At 43.0% G+C, this 17,445-nt stretch overlaps 1 protein-coding gene across 2 annotated transcripts in view; it reads right to left on the bottom strand.

The window, feature by feature from the left end:
* Positions 1–2,783: 2,783 nt before the first annotated feature.
* The window catches only part of CLCN4 (Cl-/H+ antiporter 4), a 60,314-nt gene continuing 45,652 nt past the window's right edge, over positions 2,784–17,445 (bottom strand). For both annotated transcript variants that reach the window (XM_019746274.3, XM_019746273.3), the window contains exons 12-13: positions 12,825–13,041; positions 2,784–6,122 (exon numbers count right to left, since the gene is read on the bottom strand). In XM_019746274.3, coding sequence (XP_019601833.1) covers positions 6,032–6,122; positions 12,825–13,041 — 308 coding nt within the window. In that variant the 3' untranslated portion in view covers positions 2,784–6,031. The remainder of the gene's footprint in view (positions 6,123–12,824; positions 13,042–17,445) is intronic.

Here is a 17,445-nt window from a genome sequence, read left to right as displayed (position 1 = left end):
TTGGTTAGTCCAATCTATGTTTACTTTTAGGGGCCTTATAATTAGACTAAGGTGTAATATGCCCTTTAAAAACATGAAAATTAATTTCCAATTAAAGCTATGGGGAAGGATTCATAACCTGAGAAGATGACAATATCTACCATGTGTGTGGTCTATTCCATGCCAAGTGCTTTACAGTGATTATCTCATTTAATTCTCACAGCCATTCTACTGGTCAAGAGCAGTAGCTCACTCTACAGAGATGGGGAAACCCAGGCTCAGAGAGGTTCAATCCCTTTGTCACAGCCAAGAGGCAATGCAGCTATCATTCAAGTGCAGTCGTCTAAATCAGTGTGACTCCCTAAAAACTCCATATTGAAACTCTGTTAGAAAGTTGGTTCTATTTACTCTTAGGATAGCATTAAACCACAGAAGTTTCCAAGCATAGCTTTAATACCACTTATATGTCAACGGCTTGATTTGTCTCCAACCTTAACTATTCCCCTGAACTCTGGACTTGAGTGTCCAATAGATAGCTCCAAAGTAGCATTTCCAAAATGGAGCTGCTCACCTAATCTAGACCATCTCAGTAAATGGCAACTTAGCTGTACTATTTTATCTCCACTCCACCAGCAAATCTATTGGGTCTATCTTGGAAATATACCCAGAATTCAAGAACTTCTCTAGGATAAGCCGCCATAACTCACCTATTGGCAAGAGCCTTTTAGCCAGATTCCTTCTTCTAGTCTTGTTATACAATAGCTAAAATGGTTTGTGTACAATGCAAATCAAATCATGTCATTCCTCTGAATCCCATGTCTTTACCTGGCCCTACAAGACCCTGAAGCATCTGATTGTGTCTATCCTTCCCCCCAAAAGGAAAAACAAAACCAACTTCAAATACCTTCACTCCGTCCCCAAGGACCACACATCCTGCAGCCATTCACCCCTGATGGGCCCCCAGCAGGCTAGGCCTATTTCTATCTCAGGACATTTGCATTTGCTGCCCCTCTACTGAGGATGGATCCTCCCCAAGCAGTCCCCGGGGCTGGCTCCCTCCCTTCATCAGAGGGACTCCTCTCACTGCCTCTTCTAAGTCAAAGGTGTGTGGACATTCTTTGAGCTATTTTTCAAAATTTTCTGTCAAGTTAAAAATTGCAAAATAGAAAAATCTGGTGGGGAAGAACATAATTCAAACCCTATGGTTTCCAAAGTAATAAATAATTTTCTGTTCAAAGAAAGGATAATATGCATCCCTATGTTCTTGCAGCATTATTCACATGGCCAAGACAAGGAAACAGCCAAAGTGTCCTTCGATAGATGATTGGATAAAGATGTGGTATATATACACAATGGAATACTACTTGGCCATAAAAAAGATGAAATACTGCCATTTGCAACAACATGGATGGACCTTTAGAATATCATGCTAAGCAAAATAAGACAGACAGAAAAATCAAGAACTATATGATTTCACTCATATGTGGGATATAAAACTGAAAGCAACAAATGAACAAACAAGACAAAGAAACAAACAAAAACTCATAGATACAGATAACAATATGGTATTTACCAGAGGGAAAAGGGGGTGGGGGAAGGTAGAAGAGGGTAAAGGGGGTCGAATATATGCAGACAGAAGAAGACTTGACTTAGGGTTGTGAACACACAATGCAATATACAGATGACGTATTATAGAAATGTACACTTGAAACCTATATTTTATTAACCAATGTCACCCCAATAAATTTAATAAAATTAAATTTAAAAGTACTATTAACAGAAAAAATTGCCTTTGTTACAGATTTTTTTAAAAAAGGATGCAAGAATGAATGTTAGACCACTACCCAAGCTGTCCTCCCCAGGTTCTGAGCACAGGGCAGACACATAGGTGGCCTGGGGACCGTGATCCTACCCCAACCTTGGAAATGTATAGCCCCAGGCTGAACTTTTATTTGGCCATCAACCATCAGGCTAGGAACAGGGGATTTTAAAGCTGACTGAACTGATGTCACAATCTTGCATGACAATCTTTTTTTTTTTTTTAAAGATTTTATTGGGGAAGGGGAACAGGACTTTATTGGGGAACAGTGTGCATTTCCAAGATTTTTTCCAAGTCAAGTTGTTGTCCTTTCAATCTTAGTGGTGGAGGGTGCCGTTCAGCTTCAAGCTGTTGTCCTTTCAGTCTTAGTTGTGGAGGGCACAGCTCAGCTCCAGGTCCAGTTGCCATTTTCAGTCATAACGATTTATTCATGTCCACTTGTTCCCAGCACACAGTGGACATGAATAAATCGTTATGACCGCACCACTGAAAATGGAGTCTGCTTAGTGTTCCCCAAGTTAGATACACAGGCTCCCCGCTCATGTAAACCATTGCAAAAGTTGGAAACCGAGTCTGATAAAACACTGCACGTGTGAGAAGAAAACGAGGGCATACTATGACAATGAGGCAATTCACCAGTTCTCCTCGGGTGTCTTATCATTTCCAGCCCAGCATCTGCTAATATTACTAAGCAGCATTTGCACGTGTTGATCACTTACAGTAACCAGTTCTCACCTAAGTGATACAAACTGCTCAAAGTTTTTAACTTTCTGTCACTTATTGGGGCCAAAAATATATCTACCGACCTGTCTTCTCCTTTGTAAGGTCTTTGGGAAGGACTGAATTGAGAAATTTGAGGTTGCCTGGTTCTAAGTAACAGCAAACACTGAATACTGATTTGCTTCTAACACATTCCCTTTCTCTAACAGCCATGCGCACACCTGCATGCCCAGGGGACGCACTGAAAAGCAAGAAAACCCACACATCACTTTCAGTACACTCTTTATTTAGTGTCTGTCCTTTTACAACACAGTGCCTCAGTAACAGAGAGGGAGAGCAACAAACGGGTTGATGTGCCTCATTAGAGAACTCCTTTTCCATTATGTATTTATGTTCATTTACATAAAAAACTGATTCAGAAAGAATCCAGAAAGTTCTACAAATGTCTAAAGCCTTTGGCTCTGGAAAAGAAAAGAAAAACATTATTCTGGAAAATGTTTCTTTCACCTCCACATCCCAGTTCTGTTCATCTCGCTCATCCCATCACCAGGCAAAGTGGATGAAGTTCCCCATTTGGACACAGCAAGTACCTTCAGAATCCCACGCACTTTTACAAGAACGAGTGAGCAAGAGCTCGGCAGCACGTTCCCCACGGAGCTTGGCCAATGGCTGAGTGGACCACAGGGCTGAGTTAAGGCTCCAGGGGAGGAAGGCAATTGGCTCTAGTAGTCCCCATTGCAAACTCCCCCATCCTTGACCTTAACCTGCCTGTCTGACCCTGGCCTTCAGTTGAGGAGAGTCTGAAGCCCACAACAAATTAGAGGTTCAACTTGTGAAGGAAAACAAGATTAGGTTATGTAAGTCCAGTAACACTCCCAACCGATTCCTGTGAATTCACAGACGCTAAGCACTGGGGAGAAAGACACAATTGCCCTTGGTGACCTTGGCCCAGCGTGAACTATCCCCTCATCCTTCCATGGCCTCAGCTGGAGGAGGCAATTCTGTGATGGCATTGACCTTTGGCTACTGTTCACTGTTTCGTGTTCCCTTCAGCTCCTTTTTCAGCTAAAAGGGCATCCTGGATTATCTAAATCCAGGCTATGACTAATACTCTTTTGGGAGGCCATGTGGGAATAAAAGGGGAACTACATGAAGCAATCCTTAAGGTTTTTTCAGGATTTAAAGTACAGGATAAACCAGCTTCACTTGCGTATGTTCCATGGAAACCCAATAACAACACTAATATTAGGATCTGTTACTCAGTATCTACGTGCTGCAAATGAGACAACAAATTTCATTCTATTGTAGGTCCAAAGACTGAATTCTCTACTATTGACCGATATTTCCATGCTGAAGCGGCTATCTGATATTATTTTGGAGGGGACAAATTACAGAAACAAATTTTCCATAGTTTGTCAGCATAATCTGACTTAAATTTTTTTTAACCCAGAGAACATATCAGTCTATTCTCTTACATCAATTAGAAGTTTTCACAGAAATCCTCTTGTAGCTAGATTTATATCCAAAATGAACATTTTTATTAGGATGAGAAATTATGGATTCTGATTGGGAGGTCTCTGTCAAATCTGAGCGAGAAGTGGTGTATTCTAAGGTTAGAAGAGAGTGTTCAAAGGGATTCAGCAAGAAAGAGGAAAGAAGACAGGAAGGACAATGACAGGGACACAACGATGGCATCCAATACAGCAGACAACACTCCCCTTCCAAGGACGAATCCCCGCTTCCTTATTAAGAGAATCGAAATCTTGTTCAGAGGGTAATACACCATGGCAAGCACAGTCCTTCCCGGACTCACATACACCTTGGGGAGCCATGTGACAGAATTCTAGCCAATGGGGGAAAGCGGGCGTCTCTGGGAGAGCTTTGCTTTTCGATGTTATCACTGCCCCTGTTATTTGCCTCTTCCTGCTTAGAAAGCAGACATCATACCTGGCAATTCAGTAACCATCTTGTGACTATGAGGCAGGAAGCCAGGAGAAAGGATGGTGAAAGAAAGACCAAAAAGTGTAGACTCATGATGACATGAGATAGCCTTGAGTGCCCAGCCCCAGATTTCTATTCAGCCTATCACTGTTCCTTGTGTTTTCTATGATTTGCAGCCAAATGCATACCTGATACATCAATATCCAATGAAGAGATGGAGAAGGGTGAGGAGGACAATGCAGTGACAAAGAAAGAACAAAGATGAAAGAGAAAGGGCACACAGGACAACTCGTATGCAGATGACTGTGGACCGAAAAAAACACAGCTTAATTCCTTCCCCCAGAAAACACAGAAGTCCTGACTAAAAGAAGAAATGCATCATTAGGTTCAACATAAAGACGCCCAATGCTCAAATTGGCTGTCTAAAATTTAACTCTGTCCTTCTGTGCTCTGATTGCTGGTATGAAAGTGCATGCTTACACATTACAGCTGGGCATTTTGCATCCTACAGAGAAGAGAATGGAACAGATTTAGAATCAATTTAGTATTTCTCTTGCAATCCATTTGGAGGAGTTCCCACTGAGAACTCGTATGCCTCACCCTCTCTGCAGCCATATTTAATAAGACCTGAGAGGAAAAATAAGTAGCAACACTGGGTAAACTATTTTGATTCTTGTATATGCTATTCAGAACTTATGGCAAGCTGGCAGCATAGAGGATATGGCCCATAGAAAGTGTTGGACTGATCAATATTTAAGAATGCACAGGCAACGCCAATAAATAAATGAAGCATAGGCAATAGGGATGTAAATCAATGATTGGGTGAGCATACTCTAACAATACAGATGAATCCCTTTGTAGGAGAGGAAATATAGTACAGCACTAAGTTCTCCAATAGTTCGTCAGGCAGTCCCAAGATGCTGGTCTTGCATAGAGAAGTGATTTCTTCATGCCCATCAGAGCAGGCGAGCCTGATGTTGGTTTAGAAACTGATGGACAAGCAAAATAATAGACTGAGAACATGAGCAAGAAATGGGATGGTCATGAGTGAACCCACCAGCATACTTGCAGCTTTCACTATATTCAAATTAATTTATTTTTCTTTTCCAAGAAAGTGCGTGCAAATACCTTTAGTCTGATTCAGTAATATAGCAGCAAAACTTCAGGAACCAATAAATAAGGACGCTGACATGCCAATATCCCTTAGGACTCAAAGCTTCACAAACATCAGCCTTGAACAGAAGGGCAAACATTTCTTGATTCAGCATTTGTGTTCTATGTCCTTTTACAAACCACATCGTTTACACCCACCCACATGCCCCCATAGCAGTTAGTAAACTCATTAAGAAACACAGCTTGAAACTCATAAGGGGTTAAAGCTATAAAATGCCTACTCATTGATGTATTCTTTTTTAAAAAGGTTTCATCTTTCTTTCCTTCCTTTCAAACAAAGCTTTTGTTTCTGTTGCCCTCAGCACATGATAGTTCATTAGGATAATAACATATCATTTGTTTATTTTTTTTTAAAATGACATAGCTGTTGTTTTTCTCAAAATAAGTGCCATCTTGTTTCTAATTAAACATGATGGATTCAGGGTCCTGGTTTGCCATCTGGGCCATATGTCTCAGAACATCCTTTTTTGTGATGATGCCAAGAAGTCTCCTGGAGAAGAAACAAAATAGAGAACAGAGGTCAGCCTTGCAATAATGACTCATGCCTGTTTCTAAACACCAGTGCCTTTTTCACCTAGGCACACAGAGAGACATTTCCCAGCTTCCCTTGTGGTTGGGTGGGGCCAATTGAGTGAGCGGGTACATGTGGGTGGAGGCAAGGGATACCCCTCCCAAGTTACCTGCACATTTCCTCACACACTCTCTCCTCATCTGCCAATCAGAGGCAGAGGAGCCAGTGAAGGACTCCAAGATCACAGAGGATTGACTTAGGAGCCAACAGATTCAAAGACCTGAGTCCTTGAATGAATGTGTGGTGCAGAGCCCATGCTTTTTACAACCCACACTGGATGTGCCTGGGAGAAAAAATAAACCTTATTGGGCCAGGCCACAGAGAATACAAGCTTCTTTAGTACAGCTGTAAACCTACGATGACTAACACACGCTGCTAAATTTCAAGACTATAATCAATTTTAAAAAGGCTTATGAAAGCCATCGTCAAAACTTGCCATACCACAGAAATTCCAAGTAGAAGGTATTTTAAGTATAAGAATTTTTAAATATAACGATTCTATTTTATATCGTCTCTGACCATATATGTAAATTACCTCCTCTTCCAAAATTTTATTGCTTTCAACTGACAAAAACAATACAACTTACCAGAGTCCCTTGTATAGGACCACTTGGACTGTATATTGCACAATTCCAGGGGGCACTGTTCACAAACACTATAATGTAAATAGTGCACCCTGGATTATGTATTACACACCTGCACAACCATTCATGGCAGCCCTTGCCTCACTCTTGATTTTATTAAACATTTAAATGACCACCTGCTGAAACAAATCATGCCCCCTAGGTAAAGGGAAAGGCTTGAAAGAAGAGGATGTACACAACTTCTTTGGAGAAAAGACGTTCCATTGCCAAATTAGTTTGCAAAATGCTGCTTACTGTATCTCCACCATCCTCGAGAAAAGGGAAATAGAGAAGTAAACTATGGCAATCTGACACTGGAATACTGCATAGCTATTAAAATGACAGTTTTCTACTCTCTATCTGTGTAAAATGATGATATACAAAAAAAAAATCAAAAGACACAATTGTAATACATTGTCATTTATCTCATTAAAGCCAAATTAGTCGAACTCATCTCTTACTAATAAAAAGTAAATATGAACAGGGAATCGAAGCATTCAGAGCAGTATTCAAGTCAGTTACATCTGGTGAAATGGACACTGGTTAGTGAAACGGTCAGATCAGAATTCTGATTTCTTTGTCCCTGACCACACTGGAACTTAAAAAAAGTGATCGATTTCTTGTGTTAGTTTCCCCGTCTATCACACCGGGGTAGACAGCAGATACTACCTCTTCCCCTTCATCTCATAGGAACATCTTCAGGAGACAGGAAAACAACAAAAGAGGCCTTAAAAAGCATGCTAAACAAAAAGAATAATGATGACACGGATGTCAGAAAACTGAAAGGGTCATGATTCTATCATGATAAGCAAAAAATGGGGGAAAATGTAGAAAGCAGAATAGAATTAGAAAATCAACATTTTGCAACCCCCAATGTAATAATTAGTTTAGTCAATAATTATCAATGGATTCCAAAACCACTGGAAAACAAAAAATTTACATGGTCTCAAAGTATCCCTCCACAGATTACACAAAGAGAAAAATGTCCCTCTACAACGGAGGGCTCCAGCCATCACCACCTCACTCAAGTCATGGAGCTTATCAGCAACAAAGCCGGGAAAGCTGACATTATGACATCATGCACTTGGAAATGTTGCCAAAAACTACTGAAACCAAATCAAACCGTGAGGAAGCAATCAAACAAATTCAAAGTGGGAGACTACTGGTCTGGACTCTTAAAAAAAAAATCGGTCACAAATAACAAACAAAAAAAGGCAGAGAACTGTTCTAAACAAAAGACTAATGAGGCAAAACAACCAAATGCAGTATGTGACCTTGAAGGAATTCTGGATTGAAATTTGATATGAACAAGATATTGAGTGATATACTGAGTTATTGTTAATTTTGTGTAATTATGGTTTAGTGGTTATGTGAAAAGAGCATCCTTACTCTTAAAAAATGTGTGCCTCATTAATAATTGCCAAAACTTGGAAGTAACCAAGACGTCCTTCAGTAGGTAAATGGAGAAACAAACATCCAGACAACAGAATATTGTACAGCACTAAGAAAAAATGAGCCATCAAGCCACGAAAAGACACGGAAGAACCTGAAATGCATGTCACTAAGTGAGAGAAGCCAGTCTGAGAAGGCTACACGCTGTATGATTCCAACTCTGTGACATTCTGGAAAAGGCAGAACTACAGAGACGGTGAACAGATCAGCGATTGCCAGGGGTTATTGGGGAGGTGGGAGTACTGGAGATGAACAGGCGGAGCACAGAGGATTCTTAGGGCAGTGACACTACTCTGTGACACCCTAATGGTGGACACATGTCATTATACATTTGTCCAAACCCATAGAACGTACAACGCCAAGAGTGAGCCCTACTGTAAACTACGGACATTAGTTAATAATAATGTATTGGCATTGCTTCATCAGTGGCAACGAATACAGTGCACCAATGAAGACGTTAACAATAAGGGAAACTGTGAAGGCACAAGAGAGGGAATATAGGAACTCTGTACTTTCTGCTTAATTTTTCTGTAAACCTAAAAATGTTCTAAAAAAATAGTCTATTAATTAAAGAAAGCAAAACCCTTGGGGTTTCCTGAAGTGACGGGGGTGGTGGTGAAGAAGGAGAAAGCCAGAAGTTGCTCGTTCTAACTATTTAGTTACTTGCCTTTAACTATGTTCATATAGTACTTTAAACACATTTCTGAAATTTATCAAAATGCAGTCAAATTGAAGATGCCCCATCAAACAAGATGCCGTTATACTAAACCTGCGCAGCTGAAGCCGAGTCCTGACTTAGTCTGCTCAGGCTGCCATAACAAAGTAGTAGGACAGGTGGCTTAACAACAGAAATGTAGGTTCTCACAGTTCTGGAGACCGAAAGGCCAAGATCAAGGTGCGGGCACGTTTGATTTCTGCAAAGGCCTCTCTCCTTGGCTTGCAGACATCTGCCTTTTTGCTGTAAGCTCACATGGCCCTTTTCTCTGCACAAACATCCCTGGTGTCTCTTCGTCTTCTTATAAGGACACCAGTCCCATCAGATTAGAGCCTTACTTTTATGACCTCCTTAAACCCTAATTACCTCCTTAAAGAGCCCATGTCCAAATACAGTAACATTGGAGGTTAGACTTCAATATATGAATACAGGGGGCGGGGGGGAACACAATTCAATCCATAACAGCTTTCAATCCCTTTAAAATAAAAAAAGAATAATTCTAAGGCGAGCAGCTTATGCCTGTAATACGACACTACGACAGTGTGAGCATAAGAGAAATGGAAGCAGGTGTGAGCACTTTGGTCCACAGAGACGGACCACCTAAAGGTGTGTCTGTACGCAATGGGAAGGGGTTCCGCTGCTGGTGACTGGCAACCAGTGGACAATCCCTCAACTTTAAATGCTCTTTTGTTGTCTTTGACATTTATTTTCTACTTGAAAGCCTGGCTTGGGACACTCCCTCTAGAACACCTGGGTAACACCACTTAAATTGGATTATGTCCATGTTCTTTAGTAAAGCTCCTTGGCTTGATTTTTTTAACACTTTTGAGCCTTCTCCAGTTCTCAGTCAAATAAATGCTCAGTAAGACGAGTAAACCAATGTTGCTTTGAAAAAAAAAAAGTGACTTGTTAGAGTTTGCAAAGTGCTGAGAACTCTATTATCTCTCACACACGCCCCTCTCATATCTATAAAGCCTAGTTTTTATTTCCTTATCTTCACCCTGGAGACAGCATCAAAAGATCAGGCATTTGCCTAAAGCAGTCCTGACAATCTCCCCTTCAAGCTCTATAACTATAATGTCTGAAAGTCAAGCTGGTTACAACGGTTCTGGGGAAATGTAAAATCAGGAGCTGCCTTGCATTCAGGCATAAATTGTGCCTTGGCCTGCGACAACAATTATCGCAGAAGAAGAGAACTGCATATCCACCCAAAAAGAGGCCACATCAAGTCCAGCAGGGTTCATTAGTGGCGTGAAATGTCCTATTTGATTTAAATCAAGAGGGTAGCAGTTCAAGTGAATCCGGTGAGTGATAAACAGCCGATCTATGACCATGAATGTAATTCAGATTAAAGCAGCTGGGCCCTTCTGAAAAGGCCACTGAACAGGGCTTGGGGAAAGCTGACACTGTCTCCCCCGCTCGCTTATCCTTTCTAGATCCTCCGAAGGGAAAATCCTACCCAAATTCACCCTTTGCCACAGGAGGCTTCCTAGACTCCGGCATTCTGAAGGACATAGACTTCTCTGGTTTCTAGTCTGTTTTCACAATTACCTTGGACCCCAGGCCCTGAGAAATCCTGCGGATGACGCAGGTCCATGGGACGAGCTGGGGCTCTCGGCCGCGAGCAGAGAAGGCACATGGCAACAGACTACATCAAAAATGCGCGCTGGCTTAAGACGTGCCTGCCCTGGCCGCAAGCCCAAGGAGATGAAAGGGCCCGCAAACAAGGACCCCTTGCCAGCACTAACGTATCAGCATCTGTGTTTGTTTAAAATATGTAGAGCGAGAGAGAGTGCTATTTTGTTTTCTCGCAGAACATTCGGAGCCAATTTCGGCACCCAGATCTTCACAGGAAAACCTCATGGGGCTCCATGAGGTGTGAGCGGGCGTTAAGGGCAGAATTTCCTGCCAGAACTGGAAATTCCAGCGATAACTGACATTGGATTATTATTTTAAAGGAAAAGAGAAACTGCTATCCACTTGAGATGACACGGTGATCGCAGTGGTGTTTATGCCAAGTGCTGGAAATTCAAGTACATAAATGGGCTTCAGCGTTTTGCAAAGTGGGGTCCCCCAACCAGCAGCAGCCCCTGGGAGCTCATTAGAAATATACATCCTCAGGCCCCCACTAGACCTGACGAATCGGTAACCGCGCTGGGGCCCAGCACTCGGGGTTTCACCTAGAGGTTGAATCCTCCGGGATTACAATGCACACTCAGGTTTGAGAACTACTGAATTCCTTTAAAAGTCACCAGCAAAAATGATCTGTAGCCTCAAACATTTATTTGTCCCATACTGATTGCCCTTCCCATGTGCAAGACACCCCCCTTGGTGCAGTTCTCTGGGACAATGTGCAAATCCAAGCCCTTGTGCGGAGCCCTGTGCCACTCTTAGCAGGATAGTGGGAAGAAAGCTGAATGAAAAAGGGCTGCTCGTCGGCTATTCACGGGCATCCAGTCCGGGCTCACTCAACTGCAGTGCTAGCGACATTTTGGACTAGATGATTCTTTGTGGCGATGGGGGCCGTCCTATGCATTGCAGGGTGTCAAGCAGCATCCCTGGTCTCTACCCACTAGATGCCAGCAGCACCCGTTCCCCCAGTTGTGACACCAAACTCTCTGGGGGGCAAAAATCACCCTGATTGAGAAATGCTGGGTTAAACTGGAGTGTGCTGGATCTCCAGATGTAAACTACATCAGAGAGTGACGCCTCTGGATTCTATAAAAGCCTAAGCTGTATTTAGGATACCAATGTCTGCACAACCCATACCCCTCACCTCCGGCCCCCAGCCTATAAAGGAATAAACTGGGTAGACGATCCTAGGTTCCAGGCTACCCTGACTGAGCCAATATCTTCCTCCTCTCGAGATTCTGAGGCCGTGAATTTGGGGTGTGCTGCTGAGCCCAAAGAACGGTCCTTGGGACACCGCACCTCTCATGCCATCACGACCCTTTGACATTTGCAGGGCTGCTTCCCTGCTTTACGATAACACAAAGCAGAAATAATATTGCTGCAGCAGAGACAATGCCATGGGGCTAGCAAATCACTCAGCTGTCCAACATTTGTGTTCAAAGTGGGGAGTTGTTTTGAACAGACTGATACATTAGGGGACAATCTGAGCAGAATGTGAACTTCACATTTGCTTCAGGTGACTTCCTCCACGAGCACCTCCAGGTGAATGCAGAAAACCGAACCCAGCTGAGCCCAGGGGAATACACAAAATGCTCACAACACCCACGTCCACAAGCCAACCTCAGGGCATCCTCAAGGTGAACTGACATTTTTGTTGTCATATTGATACATTTCTTAACTATCTAATGTGTCTAAAATGGTACTGCCGTTTTTATTAGCTTCTTGTCTTTTTTTTTAATGTGTCTACGGACGAACTTTTTGAGCATTATGTCCCTAACCCTATTTTTCTCACAAGCCCTATGGTTTTCATTGTTCATTTTTGCATAGCGCCATGATTTTGAGGTACGTACGTCACGTTACAGCAGAACAGGCTGTACCTTCTCCCTGAGCCTGGATGGTAGAAAAGCAGCCCCAGCCCTCTCCTTTGGCTCCTCCCCTTTCTGGCTCCACCTGCAGCCTTGGGCCAGACAGCAGCCCCACCAGGAAACTTCTCCCAGCTTCTCGGGCTGTACTGGTCCCCGCACTAAGTTCCCACAGCTTCCAGTCATTTCTTTCTCAATGTGCTCACCACACTTACTGCCATCCGCTACCAAGTGCTGGTCTTCGAGTCCCGTAAGGACTGAGACCGGGTCTTACTCATCTTGTTCTCCAAAGTCTGGCCACAGTACACATTCCGTCAACACCTGTCCGACCACTCACCCACTCCGCGTCACCAGGCACTGCCGGAGCCCCAGTTTCCGGAAGATGTCCACCACCGTCTCCATGGGGGTGTGATCTGTGACCGTGAAAGGGCTGAGGTTCAGGACACGCCGCAGCTTCAGGGGTTGAGGGCTGTTGGCCGGCAGCTCGGGGGGCTCCTCCGTGAAGTACATGATGGAATTGCTCACGATGCCCTCCTGCCTCTGTCTGGCATTCTCTAGAATGGGCAAGCAGGACCGTAAGCCACACCAAATCCCTGGCTAACAACTCTCCCCACCCCAGACCTTCAGGAACACATGTCTTCCCTCCACCCGCATCCTCGAATCCCACAGAAAATGGGCTCAGAAGGCAAACTCCACATTCTTATGGAGAAACTCTCTCTCAAGCAAATGCTGGGCAAGGGTCCCCTTGCTGTGACCCGATTGTTCATTGCCCAAGTCTTGAAAGATGGGCCTGACCGAATGGCTCCTTTGGGGACTCCAGGGCACCCAGAAGGCTCAGGGCCCTCTACCCTTGCCTTCCTAACACTTCTTCACCTCACCATGGGCTGAAGTGGACATGACGAGAAACCTCATTTAGCTGCCCAGTGACCTTAATACATTGGTTTTTTACAAGCTAACTTATAATTGACTCAAATGGCATCATGAATCCTGAAAGGAACAGGAAACTAATAGGACTATCTCAGGCTCACAGCCCAGAAATGCAGCTCAATCCCAAATATGACCCTTGGGACCAAAGAAATACCCCTGGAAAAGCCGCATTCCCCACCCCTTGGATCTGCTCTCTTAAAAATGGGCCATTTTGTGGATTTCTCAAAGAAAGATAGTAAAACTGTTATGGTAACAATTAGCCTATTTCTATCTATAGGCAAGGCCATGTGAAAGAGAGCTAAAGAAAAGTAGGGTAACAGGAACTCATTAGAAATACAGCTTTAGCTGTACTAGAAAGGCAGGCTATTTCAAGTCACACATGAAATAAATCTATCGGTCTCAAGATATTTCTCCAAGGCGATTTTCCTTCTGTTGGAATTTTAATCTTTCTTCTGGTTCATGGGAAAAGGTTAGGAAAAATGTATAGCAATGCTTGCCTTAAAATGGATCCTGGTTTCTATAATACATTTCTTGCCTTCTCAAAGACTACTATTCACCTATATTGTTCTTTGAGAAATAAAATTCTAACTGCCTGCTCTAAGGCCATTTATTGCAAGAGAGTACTCTAATGGAAAACTGGCAGCATTCGGGGTCAAGCTGAGTTTGAAAAAGGGTCTCTGTTTAAAGGAGGAACAGAGGGCCCGCTGGGCAAATGCCTGCACATTATTTGGGTCAGGTTAAATCTAGTTACATTAAATGGGCTATGATTCAACCACAAATACCAGATGACACTGATGCACATGTTTTCAAATGTAGATGCTACACAATACACTCTGCACACTTCTCTCCTAAATCAAGATGGTTCCATCCTGAAGCACTGAGGCAGGAGGCAAGAGTCAACATATACCATGTTTCCCCGAAAATAAGACCAGGTCTTATATTAATTTTTGTTCCAAAAGACGCATTAGGGCATATTTTCAGGGGATGTCTTATTTTTTCATGTACAACAATCTACATTTGTTCAAATACAGTCATGTCATCTTCTTCTGGAACATCGTCATAACCTACTAAATGCGTCCGTCTGGCTGACGATCTTAACTGGGGCTTATTTTCGGGGTAGGTCTTATTTTCTGGGAAACACGGTACTTATTCATTTTCATAGACCAATTAAGTCTCTAAAGTCCCATGTAATGGGAATCCCATGTCTTTCAACAATCAGGTTGAAAGTCAGAAATGGATCGAGCCACAAACCTCAATGAAGCACTGATCACATGGCTTTTCTGAACTCCTTATAAAATCAAATACAACTTAGTAACCTGTTGACCCTCTTGTTGAAATAAATAACAAGCTTATATTTCCTCTGCAATCTACTCGATTGGGTGAGAAGCCCTGATTGTAACAGCAGCTAACTCAGTGAACTCTTGCTCACTGATGCATTCCCAGTGCCTGGACAATGCCTGGTATACACAGATACAAAACAGTTACTTGCCGAGTACATGTGTGAACCAATCGATCAACAAGCAAATGAGTGAGTGACTAGGCCTACTAAATGTCAGTGAACTTGGCTCTGCCTGTCATGTAGAACACAGCCTATTTCACGTCGGAGGCATGAGGAATGAAAGCCCATGAGTTGGTCACTGCCAAACAAGAACTGAAAGCAGCAGCTGGGGTCAGAGCCGGAGGTCTGAGCTGTGCTCCTTGTTCCTCCAAGAATGGCAACTGCTGCTCTCTCCATATCGGCTCTGCTAGGCCACTTTGGAACTCTATTAGAAGACTTATCTTAAACCTTCAAAGTGAGGGGGTAGAGGTGCTACGTACAGGCCAAAAGTTGGTGAATGGAAGAACCACCAGCAAGAAAGCTCTTTGCATCCCGCTACTGAGGCGAACCATCGACTCCCAGTTTGGATAAGAAATCTTCATCAGTCACCAAAATGCCTGCAACAAACTCTAGCATGTAAGTTCACAGAGGGCAGAGACTGGCAATGGTCGTCCCTATGCCGCCACGGGTGTAGGCACGTGGTGGATGCACAAGCGACTCCTCCCCCAGGGGATGATCCAGTGCTATAAGAGAAGAGAATCCTGGACCCCAAGGACTAATGGGAGTCTATGTTAGAAAAGAAACAAACAAACAAAAGGCCCAACATTTACATGTAAAAGGCAGAAGGAAGTGAACTAAATATTAACCATGGCCTTCTACAGTGTTGAGAATGTGGGTGCCTTTTGCTATTTGTCCTTTTCCTTCTGATTTCCCCAATACTCTGTGAGTTCGTATTACTTTCACTTTAGAAATAAATTTCATTTTTAATCATTTCAAAGGTCAAGTAGTTAAAGTGTTTTTAATATAGGTTTAGTATGCATTCTGCCAGAACTACTATCAGTGGCCGCAGCTTCTGAAAAATGATGCGCATGTTATGAGCACCTGCTAAGGCCATTCAACCTGACATTCCACTTTCTAGCACCAATACGATCATCATGCCAGGTGCAGAGAAGGTAATTAAGAAGGTGCTGGTAAAATGAACTTCACAAACTATGATAGGCCAAGAAATTTGAAAAGACTAGAAATAATCAGATATCTAGCAAGCTATTACAATGGCTTTAGAGCAGGGGTGTCCAAACTATTTTCAACGTTTTTCACCAAGGGCCATATGCGGTAAAATACACAAACGGCCGGGCCACTCACTCGAGGTGAAGTACGTATTGCCTCACCTGGTTTATTTAAGTAAACTAAACATATTTTTGGAATTTGCTGCAGGCCAATTAAAAATGGATTGCGGGCCGCAGTTTGGACACCCCTGGTTTAGAGCAATGGTTCTCAATTGGGAGCAATTTTGCCCCCACCCTCAGGGGACATTTGGCAATATCTGGAGACATGTTTGGTTGTCATAACTGGGGGATGCGGTTGCTACTGACATCTAGTGGGTAGGGACCAGGGACGCTGCTAAACATCCCACAGTGCACAGGTCAGCCCCTCTCAACAAAGAATGATGCAGCCCCAAATGTCAACAGTATTACGGTTGAGAAACTCTACTTTAGAGTAATTATGTTTTTAGGGACGTTAATACTCTATCATCCTCTTCATTTAAAATGCTTCCATAAAACACGTAATTAACAAGAAAGGTTAAAATGGAAAATTGGAAGCAACTATAGTGGTGGTCAGTACAAAGATGATGTGATTTAAAAAGTAACAACTATTTAGAAGAAAAATCAGATTATTTTGACAAGGTATAGTTTACCAAGGGATGGAGAAGTCCCCCTGTATATGTTTTAATCCCAGAAGAAAGAAGCAGACGACACCACTCCTCTCCGTGGCCTATTCCCTCCCAGGAAGAAAACTCTTCATCCCTAACTAACCTGTCCAACAGGTCTGACACTTATCTTCTTATCCAGTCCTGGACATAGATCCCTTTCTGCAAGTAAGCATCTTCCACATGCTGGAGACTCATCATTAAATCATCCACCAGACAAAAAAACAAGAGTTCCCTTAACTCTTGCTCATAACTCTAACTTTCCATCCCTTTAATCATCTCTGCGGCTTCCCACTGAGTCCTCTCTGAACCCATCCTCGCTTAATTGCAGAACTCAAGACTGGAAGAGCCTGAGCCCCGCTGAGCACAGAAAGAGCCTCATATTTGCAAAGAGCACCAAGAGGTAAAGTTCCATTTACCAGGAATTTGAACAAGGGTCACATATGGCCCCGTGTGTGTGTGTGATAATAAAGAGGGCCTCACTTCCTAGGTGGTGCCAACTAATTGCTAAGAAAGACAACGGCTATATTCACGAAAGGCACATAATTCCACAAATACAGGTCATGAATTTCTCCAGCAGAGTACAGAGGCTCTTGTCTTTCCACAGACCAGGAAAACAGCTTTTCAGATTGCTCAGAGTGAAACACCCCTTGCCTTTCCACAAACCATGTATATAGCAGCTTCCATACCGTTATTGGTCTGATTGAAAGCATATAGGTATTATTTACACCATGTGTTGCCTCTTCAGACATTCCAAGCATACCTTCTAGGAGAGCACTCGGTTGG

This window comes from Rhinolophus sinicus, chromosome 18 (genome assembly GCF_057876585.1).
Source record: "Rhinolophus sinicus isolate RSI-liver-muscle chromosome 18, RSI-T2T, whole genome shotgun sequence".
Classification (NCBI taxonomy): Eukaryota; Metazoa; Chordata; class Mammalia; order Chiroptera; family Rhinolophidae; genus Rhinolophus; species Rhinolophus sinicus.
The sequence above is the reverse complement of the archived record's forward strand: the minus strand, read 5'-3'. Positions and strand labels throughout refer to the sequence as shown.